Source organism: Bactrocera neohumeralis, unplaced genomic scaffold (genome assembly GCF_024586455.1).
Source record: "Bactrocera neohumeralis isolate Rockhampton unplaced genomic scaffold, APGP_CSIRO_Bneo_wtdbg2-racon-allhic-juicebox.fasta_v2 cluster09, whole genome shotgun sequence".
NCBI classification, from domain to species: domain Eukaryota; kingdom Metazoa; phylum Arthropoda; class Insecta; order Diptera; family Tephritidae; genus Bactrocera; species Bactrocera neohumeralis.
This window is the reverse complement of record NW_026089622.1, coordinates 23,751,834-23,762,551: the sequence shown is the minus strand read 5'-3', so window position 1 is coordinate 23,762,551 and position 10,718 is coordinate 23,751,834. Positions and strand designations below refer to the sequence as shown.

The 10,718-nt window shown below is 37.8% G+C and overlaps 1 protein-coding gene and 1 long non-coding RNA gene across 6 annotated transcripts in view; one reads left to right on the top strand and one right to left on the bottom strand.

Annotated features, from left to right (window-relative positions):
- LOC126764341 (uncharacterized) overlaps positions 1-10,718 on the top strand; it is a 473,995-nt gene that overhangs the window by 262,126 nt on the left and 201,151 nt on the right. The window lies entirely within an intron of this gene.
- LOC126764081 (synaptosomal-associated protein 25) overlaps positions 1-10,718 on the bottom strand; it is a 532,618-nt gene that overhangs the window by 423,364 nt on the left and 98,536 nt on the right. For all 5 annotated transcript variants that reach the window (XM_050481865.1, XM_050481867.1, XM_050481868.1 and 2 more), the window contains one exon: positions 4,439-4,480. In XM_050481865.1, the coding sequence (XP_050337822.1) occupies positions 4,439-4,480 (42 nt within the window). The remainder of the gene's footprint in view (positions 1-4,438; positions 4,481-10,718) is intronic.

The window sequence follows — 10,718 nt, the reverse complement described above, 5'->3', positions numbered from 1 at the left end:
GAATATTATCCGCTTTCGGTTTCCGCCTGTGTTTAGTGTTCTCCTATTTCCTCGTGTGTTTAATGTTCCTTTCCTAATTTCCTCCTTTGTTTAGTGTCCTCTTGCTCCTGTTTCCTCCTTTGTAGAGTATGTATGCATGTAGGTATGTGTTCGTTTTTATGTTGGTTTTTTTTTTTTTATTATATCGCGCCCGATTTAAGTTATAATTTTGCTTTTTTTTTTTTTTTGTTTTTTAGACCGCGCCCGATTTGTTTTATAATTATTAGTATTTTTATAGTTAGAGCGCGCCCGATTTATGGTTTTTATGAATTTTTAATATTTATATTTATTATTATTAAATTTTTTTTTTCAGCACCGTATTCTTAAAATGTTAGTTTATTTATAATTTTTTTTTTTGTTGTTTTATATGTGTGCACTATTCCCACTGGATAACTCTTTTAAGTTTTGTAAAATTTTGTTCCTTTATTTTATTTATTTATGGTTTTTCAAAAACTTATTAATACTCAATTTTTATTATATTTGTTTTGTGGTGGCCTAGACGCAGCAATTTTTGTTTGTAAATTTTTATGTTATGTCGTATGTTTTTTGCACAGCACTTTATCACTTTATTTATATATTTATCTTTTTTTTTTTTGTTTTTTCATATATATGCACTTTTTGTACCACAGTACTTTTACATGTGGATATGTATGAACAATATTTTATTTTCACTGTCTTGTCCGTTAATGCGGTATTCTTCCTTGGAGCTTTGAAGCGTTTGGTGCATCGTATTCGTCCCGAATATCGCGAAGATGAAAGTTATCATTTGTTGCACGTTAATGCGCCGTTTCATCGATCGACGCTTGTGACCGATTATTTGACAAAAATCACATTTTAACCATTAACCACGCCCCGTCATACACCTGATTTTTTCCTTTTCGGAAAAATGCATTTGCCCATGAAAGGAAAGCGTTATGCAGACGTAGAGGCCATTCAAAAGGCTTACACCGGCATACTGGCCATACCGGCCAACGAGCTAAAACACTCGTTCGACATGCTTTTGGATTGTGTAAAATGCTGTTTTGAAGCTGAAGGATATTATTTTGAATAAAATAAATTGATTTTGCCGAAAAACCCATTTGTTCTGCTTTTTTCTTTAAAGTCCTGCTTACTTTGGAACGCACCTTGTATATAGGTATCAGATTCAAGTGTCTTCTAGAAGTTGATAAAACTATGATATTGCCGTTGATAATATATGTCGTGATTCCGCCTTTTTGGTTTATGTTTAAAGGTGAACGTAATCGATTTATATCCGATGCAGGTGGCATCTTTGTTAAGTAAGGCACGGATATCATAGGAATATCGGTGGATCGCTAAACATATGTATGTTTGGCAGTCATTATCGTAATGGGAATTTGAACTCGGCTTCCCAATTGACAGTGTTCACAATTGTGGTGGTTATTTTTGGTTTCGGCACGAATAGCTATTTGAATTCGTAGAGTAGGTGTCCTTATTTGCCTGTCTTGGTAACGAGTTTAATGCCAACTGTAGCTGAGACTCATCAATTGATTTGTCAATTAGTGACCTGTCTTTTAAGTCAAGTAGTATGCGAAAAAATCTGCTTATGATTACCGTTTCCACATCTTCTAAATACAATGTCCGTAAAATGCGTCGTTGTTGTTCGAAATTTAAGTTAGGGCATTGTCTAAGGTTAGGTGTGAATTATCGCCATAAGAAGTACACTAAGTTATTGATAATGTTAACGGTATGGTATAAAAACTTAGGTACTAAATTGACTACTGCTGGTGGTACTTAATCGCTTCAAATTATACTTTGTTCAAAATTTTCAAATATTAAGTTTGCTTTTACAGAGTTAATGCAAAACAATACTTAAGAAATTTCTTATATCTAATTTGTTTTTCATAATTTACAGTTACTATTTATGAAGTGTTAATAATTATTTGTGCTATAGTAATTTGATAAAATATTGCACAGAATATGGGTGTCGGCCTTCCCCTAAATGGTTTAATGGAACTGTTGAGGCTAACCAAACTTTCTGAAGGCGTTCATAAACTGTGAAAATGGGTAGACTCGGATAGTAACTACGTCCACTAAAGTTGGAAAAACTAAATACATAAAAACATCATAGACACTAAAATGTGCACTCTAAATTGTATGAAAGGGCTTTATAGGAGCTGGTGTTTGATTTAAACTTGAAGGTATTCACACACAAATACTGGCTTAAAGGCTATTAGTCCCAAATTTGTCAAAATCGGTTTGAAACTTTTCAAGGACCCAGACACAAAATATGAGTATGGCTGAATTTTTACTGAAAATTTTGGTCATTCTGTGAGGTTTAGTATTGAAATTTGGAGGGCAAATTTTTATAACATCATCATCCTCTTGTGCACAAAATGGGTAGTCTTTGGGTAAAATCACATATCTACGAATCAAAAGCAAAAATGTACAAAAGACTACTAAAACCACGCCATATAGCACAATTTTAAATTCCTTATGATTCTTATAGTTTCAAGTATACAAAACACGCACCAATGAATATATTCGGATAAAACTTTGCACATATGGTGCCTCTGAGATGTGTCGGTACCAATCGTTCAAAAAAATAGATATATTACTAAAATTTGGATAAATCACTTTTTAATAGTATGTCTGTATGTTTAAAATGGGTTGACTCGGGTTAATGCTCCCTTAGTCCTAGTGGCGTAGCTACAACTTCGGGCGCCCGGAGCCAAGGATGTTCTGCCGCGCCCCTTTATCTACCTACCTACAAGTTTCATGAAGTGGTTCGAACAAAAGTGAATTTTTACAAAATATCTTCGATATTAAGTATATAAAATTTAGGAACTCGAAGCCACGCAAATTCTGAAGTTCCAAAACTCTCACAACACGGTTTTCGAGGTAAATTTACAAGACATCTTATTAAAAGCCACAGAAAAAACCCATTTTCGCCCTATATCTTGTACACTTTTGACACAATTTGCAGGAATTTTTGTCCAAATTGGAGTTTCTAAATACCATTTTTGAAAATATGGAGAAATAAAAATATTTCTTACATTCAAAGCATAGGGTAACTGTGAGAGTGACACGTCGCGACGGCGGAGTAAAAATAGGAATACTACTCACTACACCTGTATCAGTTGCATCTTGTAAAAGATCTTTTAGCAAACTTAAATTGATCAAATCTTACTTGAGATCGACCATGAGTCAGAGTAGACTGGTCCAATCATGCGATTCTCTCAATGCAATGTGAAACTGCTTCAACTTTAAATTGCAATGATATGATATGTGATTTTGCAGCGATCAAAGCTAGAAAAGTGCATCTTTGAGTTCTACTACCATTTTTAAGAAAGATATAAGACAAATTCAAAGACTGAAGAGTATTCGAGTAAAAATTAATATTTTTCATTGTTATTCAGATTATTACATTGTAAGTGTAAAACTTTTTATCTTTTATAATAAATTTTGTAAAAAAATTTGTTGAAGTATTTTTCTGAATATTAAAAACCAGCGAAGGTCGTTTTGCCGCCCCAAGGCGTTGCGCCCGGGGCGACGGCCCCCTTCGCCCCACCCTAGCTACGCCACTGCTTAGTCCTCATATAACTAATGAAGAAATTTTTAAACTTCCGTCTGACTTTATACAGCATATTGTGAGTTGTCTTAATAAAATTATGCAGTCTCGTTTTTATAATAATGGTGCATATTTTGATTAAAAATAAATAAAGCCGGGTGAAAACTCGCCCTGACCTCTATAAAACTAATATAAATGCTGTCTCCCTATATATTGGTGATGATATGACAAGTACATTAACCCTCTCATGCTCGAATTAAAATGAGCGATGCTAAAAACAATTTGAGTAAAGATACATATGTTTTAATCGCGACCTTAATATGAACTGACCAAAATTTCAAAATCCTAGGAGTCCTGTTTCGAGAGTTACAAAGTTACAAGATATTGCCTATAGGCAATGTCGTAAAATGTTTCGGTAAAAGTTTTACCAATTTTGAAACAAAATTTAATGTTGGCTCTTTGTTCTAAGCTCATTTTTGCACCGATAACACAAACATACTGACACTTAAAAAGCAATAACTTCAATTCCACTCGATAAAATGTCAATGGATAAAGATAACAGATTCTAACGCACCAGTCGACATATAGATGGCGCCACCAGGGTCCCTAGATTCATAAAGTCCTGCTTACTTTGGAAAGCACCTTGTACGAACGATCACTTGATGGCAGAATCGGTCCTGTGTAAAACACGCTTTAATAAAATCTTGAATCTTGAACAATAATTTATCATGTTCAAAGGAAAACAGTCACGGAAGCAACTATGTAATTTCCTTATTAACAGTTAAATGCACAGTTACATATATATCTAACTCTACATAATAGATACAAGTTAACTTTCATAACAAACGAAAATTGTGGGCTTTTACTTACCTCTTCACAGAGCGCAAGCATTCGACGCGTGCTTTCAAGTGACTGAAACGAAAACGAGAGAATTAAATTTTTTTTAACATTTATTGTTGTTTAAATATACGTAGTTTTGATGAGAAATTCCTTAAAATTCGAGCACCTGAAAACGATCCAAAGCAGCTTTTCTTTTTCATCTACCAGTTATTTTGTAGCAGCTACATGCTAACACTTGTTTTCTCTTAACAAAATTAGAATTTAGTATTGATGTTCATACCTAAAATCAAAAGAAGTTAATAAATTTATCACATAATGGTGTTCGGAATGCCATAAGAGTCAATACTTTTTTCCCTATTTTCAGTGTTTTCAAAGAAATGAAATGAATTATCGTTTCATTCTCTTGCTACTTGCAATGTTTAAAGGCAGGGAAGCATTTTCAGGTTCCTAAGGCTTGTTAGCCAATGAAAGGCTAAACATTCCTCCCCAGGTTTTAAATCCCACTTAAAATATACCCCCCACGAAAAGTACAAAACAGCCTCGAACCACCTAGAAGGTCAGATTTTTTATGTGGGAAGGTACCGCTACTCAACCGGTTTATGTCGTCGCGAGAGTAAAGGCTAATATCAGCGCCGTCCAAGAAATGAGATGGACGGGACGAGGATTGAGACGACTTTGCCCTTGTGACATTTACTACAGTACTACAAAAAATAGCGCAATTTCGGTATAATATTCGTTATTGGAGAGAGAGTCAGTCGCCGAGTCTTGGCATTAACCCCGGTGAAACCGAAGTTCTTCAAATAAGATTTCTATGAGCGCTTGCAACACATCTATGAGAGCTGCCCCACCACGACTCGAAATCGTGCTTGGCGTCTTTAATGCCAGGGATGGAAAAGAAGGCATCTTTGGTGGTTTTGGTATATCGTGCGACTCCTTCAATATACTCCTGGGGAAAATAATTCGAGCTGCAGAACCCAATCGAGAAGGTACAATCTTTCGTAAGAATGTGCAGCTACTGGCCTACTTCGATAACATCAGCATCGTTAGCCATAAGAACCCCGCCGTTTTTTCTGCTTTCTCCAGGTTGGATAAAGCAGCAAAGCAAACGGCTATTGTAATGAATGAGATCATCAAACGAACAGTCGTCGCACAGTCATAACTTCGAAGTCGTAGATAATTTCGTCTACCTTGAGACAAGTGTTAACATGAACGGCAATTTCAGCTTTGAAATCCAAGGCAAGTCCTCTCTCGACGATCAAAGGCCAAACTCATTAAGTCACTCATCATCCACGCCTCGCTACGAGTTTCCGAGGTAAAACTTCTGCTCACAAACACTATTCGTGCAAAGTTTTATCTTGATATATTAATTCTTCTTGATTTCTACATATACTGGAAAGCGGAAGTGAAATTAGTTGCTAGCTGAATTTGGTTCTTGTAGCGGTTTAGAAGATAAGTATATACATTAAACTTATTAGATGGGACCACATCCATTTTTCAACTATTTCCTTATTACGTTCATCTATGAACTCGATCAAGATATCTCAATTTTTACAAGTTACAGCTCGCACTAATGGACAGATACAGAGTCACTCGGATTTCAATTAGTCTCGTCATCCTAATCATTTATACTTATACATATATGAATAACCGTCTGTCTACCTCGATTAGTTTTAGGTGATACTTACAACCGTTAGGTGAACAAAACTATTATGCTCTGTAGCAACAAATTGTATAAAAACACTTGTGATTATAGTTACAAGATTCATTGATGGTATCGCGGTTCTCAGGAGTGCCCGGTGCTCTGAAACAATTGTTTGCAAGTTATTAATTCAACAATTATTGACAGTATGAATTACTATCGATTAACACATAATATGTAATTTTGTAATTTGAAATCTGCTCCTACAGACTTCTTTGCGGTCAACAACAATTAAAAGAACAAAGCAAACCTCTATTTCGCAAATTTTATTTGAATGTTCTTTTATAATGCAGTGCTAAAACATTTAGCCGTAAAAAAATTTGAAGGGGCTTTGAGCCATACAGATGGCGCGTGAAGATTCTCACAATCAATAAATTACATACGTGATTTCAGTTCTATAAAGTAATAATGCTACTATCAACCTTGAATACTTGATAGTTTACAGATTTAAGGGAACCAGGGGAGTGTGAATTTGAATGAAAGTCGCACAGTTCTTCTTCTTAATTGGCGTACACACTACTTACGCGATTATAGCCGAGTTAGCAACAGCTCGCCAGTCGTTTCTTATTTTTGCTACGTGACGCAAATTGGATATTCCAAGCGAAGCCAGGTCCTTCTCCATTTGGTCCTTCCAACGGGGTGGGGGTCTTCCTCTGCTTCCCCCGGTGGGTACTGCGTCGAATACTTTCAGAGCTGGAGTGTTTTCGTCCATCCGGACAACATGACCTAGCCAGCGTAGCCGCTGTCTTTTAATTCGCGGAACTATGTCAATGTCGTCGTATATCTCGCACAGCTCATCGTTCCATCGAATGCGATATTCGCCGTGGCTAACGCGCAAAGGACCATAAATCTTTCGCAGAACTTTTCTCTCGAAAACTCGCAACATCGACTCATCCGTTGTTGACATCGTCCAAGACTCTGCACCATATAGCAGGACGGGAATTATGAGTGACTTATAGAGTTTGGTTTTGCTTGTCGAGAGAGGACTTTGCTTCTCAATTGCCTACTCAGTCCGAAGTAAAACCTGTTGGCAAGAGTTATTCTGCGTTGGATTTCTAGGCTGACATTGTTGGTGATGTTTACGCTGGTTCCAAGATAGACGAAATTATCTACAACTTCAAAGTTTTGAGTGTCAGCAGTGACGTGAGTGCCAAGTCGCGAGCGCGACGACTGTTTGTTTGATGACAGGAGATATTTCGTCTTGCCCTCATTTACTGCCAGACCCATTTCTCTTGCTTCTTGTCCAGCCTGGAGAGAGCTAAACTAACGGCGCGTGTGTTGAGGACGATGATATCAATATCATCGGCATACGCCAGCAGCTGTACACTCTTATAGAAGATAGTACCTTCTCTATTTAGTTCTGCGGCTCGAATTATTTTCTTCAAAAGCAGGTTGAAAAAGTCGCACGATAGGGAATCGCCTTGTCTGAAACCTCGCTTGGTATCGAGCGGCTCGGAGAGGTCCTTCCCGATTTCAACGTTAGCTTGCACAGCCGTATTAGTTTTGCGGGGATAACAAATTCAGACATCGCGGCATAAAGGCAGCTCCTTTTCGTGCTGTCGAAAGCAGCTTTGAAATCAACGAAGAGGTGGTGTGTGTCGATTCTCCTTTCACGGGTCTTTTCCAAGATTTGGCGCATGGTGAATATCTGGTCGGTTGTTGTTTTGCCACGTCTAAAGCCACACTGATAAGGTCCAATCAGTTTGTTGACGGTGGGCTTTAATCTTTCACACAATACGCTCGATACAACCTTATATGCGATGTTGAGGAGGCAAGTCCCACGGTAGTTGGCGCAGATTGTGGGGTCTCCTTTTTTATGGATTGGGTATAGTACACTTAAATTGCATTCGTTGGGCATGCTTTCGTCCGACCATATTTTACAAAGAAGCTGATGCATGCTCCTTATCAGTTCTTCGCCACCGTGTTTGAATAGCTCGGCCGGCAATCCGTCGGCCCCTGCCGCTTTGTTGTTCTTCAGGCGAGCAATTGCTATTCGAACTTCTTCATGGTCGGGTAATGGAACGTCTGCTCCATCGTCATCGATTGGGGAATCGGGTTCTCCTTCTCCTGGTGTTGTGCGTTCACTGCCATTCAGCAGGCTGGAGAAGTATTCCCTCCATAATCTAAGTATGCTTTGGGCATCAGTGACTGGATCAGCTTTGGGGGTTCTACAAGAGTATGCTCCGGTCTTGAAACCTTCTGTAAGCCACCGCTTTTTTTCGTAGAATTTTCGGGCATTACCCCTGTCGGCCAGCTTATCATGCTCTTGGTACTCACGCATTTCGGCCTATTTCTTTTTCTGTCTACAAATGCGTCTCGCTTCCCTCTTCAACTCTCGGTATCTATCCCATCCCGCACGTGTAGTGATCGATCGTAACGTTGCGAGATAGGCGGCCTGTTTTCTCTCCGCTCCGACACGGCACTCCTCGTCGTACCAGCTGTTCTTTTGCACTTTCCGAAAACCAATGGTTTCGGTTGCAGCTGTACGTAAGGAGTTCCCTTATACCGAGTTGTTGACGAGTGCTCTCAGAGAGCAGGAGTGCAAGTCAAGTAGAAAATCGTTCGGCTGTCTGTTATGATTGCAGTCGCACAGTTGCCAATTGTAAAAGGCAACACGACGAATATATAACATATGTATATAAATATAGTATATAACTCAACGACTTGGAAGAAATTGTACTAGTAAAAAGATGATTGCACCCACTTTCTTTGCTATCATGAATTCGATAATTGCAGAAATCACGAACAGGTTCTCTGTAACATTTTTGTGTCTCTTTCCAAAAATATAGCTAAAAGACATTTTGGCTGCTACGTTCATGTTCGCTGAAAAATATCCTCTTGATATTTTTAAAGAAATATCAACGACAGTTCTATAACTAATCTGTCTCCATTTTATTTTTTGAGAAACTTGCGTTTCTTTCAGAATTATTGGCAATCTCCGCTGCTAGTATCGAATAAAGAATTATAATCGTTAAAATCGAGTATCAGGACTGGCTTATGTTTGGGATCTGAACTTGCAAGAAAATTAGGATTTTGCTACAGATAAAGCAAGAATGATAATCACATCTTAAAACATCTTCAATAATTTTTTGTAAGGCAAACTTAATATCAAAAATCTATGTAAACTCAATAGTTAACAAGAAAAAACGTTAACTTCGGCTGCACTGAAGCTAATATACCCTTCACAGATTACATTGGTGCCTTTGAAAATAATTTATACCAAATTTCGTAAATATATCTTGTCAAATGCAAAAGTTTTCCATACCAGCATTTGATTCCGATCGTTCAGTTTGTATGGTAGCTATATGCTATAGTTAACCGATCTGAACAATTTCTTCGGAGATTACATTGTTGCCTTAGAAAATAATCTATACCAAATTTGGTGAAGATACATTGGCAAATATGAAAGTTTTCCATACAAGAACTTGATTCCGATCGTTCAGTTTATATGGCAGCTATATGTTATAGTGGTCCGATATCGGCCGTTCCGACAAATGAACAGCTTCTTGAAGAGAAAATGACAGACGGACGGACAAGGCTAAATCGACTCAGCTCGACATACTGATCATTTATATATATATGTACTTTATAGGGTCTCCGACGCTTCCTTCTGGATGTTACAAACTTCGTGACAAACTTAATATACCCTGTTCAGGGTATAATAAATATAATATATTATATTTTTTTAGATATGCTTCAATGTTTCTTCTGAAATTCGTGATTTGTGTATTGCAAACTGAAAGATTGAATTTAAAATTCTTTCATATGGGAAGCAGGAGTGGTTTTCGTCAGATTTCGCCATTCTTCCACTGTGAAGTAAGAATGTTAGGATAATATTACCTACGAATTTTGGTTGAAATCTGTTGTATACTTTCGAGATATGGGTTTTTAATTAACTGTGGGCGGTACCACGCCCCTAGTTAAAACCTGACACTTCTGCTTTGAAATTCTCTCTCATTATCTCGGCTGTAAAATTATAAGTCTCTAGCGCATTAATTTATATATATATATGACACTTTCAAGAGTTTGTAACAACACCCTTATATAAATTATTTTTAGGCACTAGTGCGCTTTATTCAGGCTCGATCAGAACTAAACTCTAAAACATTCTTACTCTTAAGTCTAAGCCTAAGCCGTCCTCACTGCCGCTGCCGTCGTCGCTGCTGTCGTCGCTGTCGTTGCTATGTTTTGTCAGATGCAGTGTCAGCGAATCCCACGATACGTCGACTTGCGTGTAGTGTAAGTCGTCGCTTGTTTGCGTTATATTTGTGCTGCGTCAGCGGATCCCACGGCTACGGTAGCTTGTGCGTATCGTTTGTTGTTGCTTGTCGTTGGATCATAACTCGGGCCGTTGGTCATGGATTGGGGTGGTGTTAATGTTCAGCATTGCCTGAAGCGGATATTAGGCAGACAATGCTGACTTGGTATTTTGGTGGTTTGCGTTTCGAGTTAACTCCTCCCTTCCTAAGTGGGAATCGTCCACGATTCGCTCGGTGACCTCTCTTACTAAGACATTCATTGCCTTTTTCGCGGTGTGTTTTTTATATCTGCTTAGAGCAAGTCGCAAGATTACTAGGATAGAGATTGATGCTATCGTTACTATAAATAGCA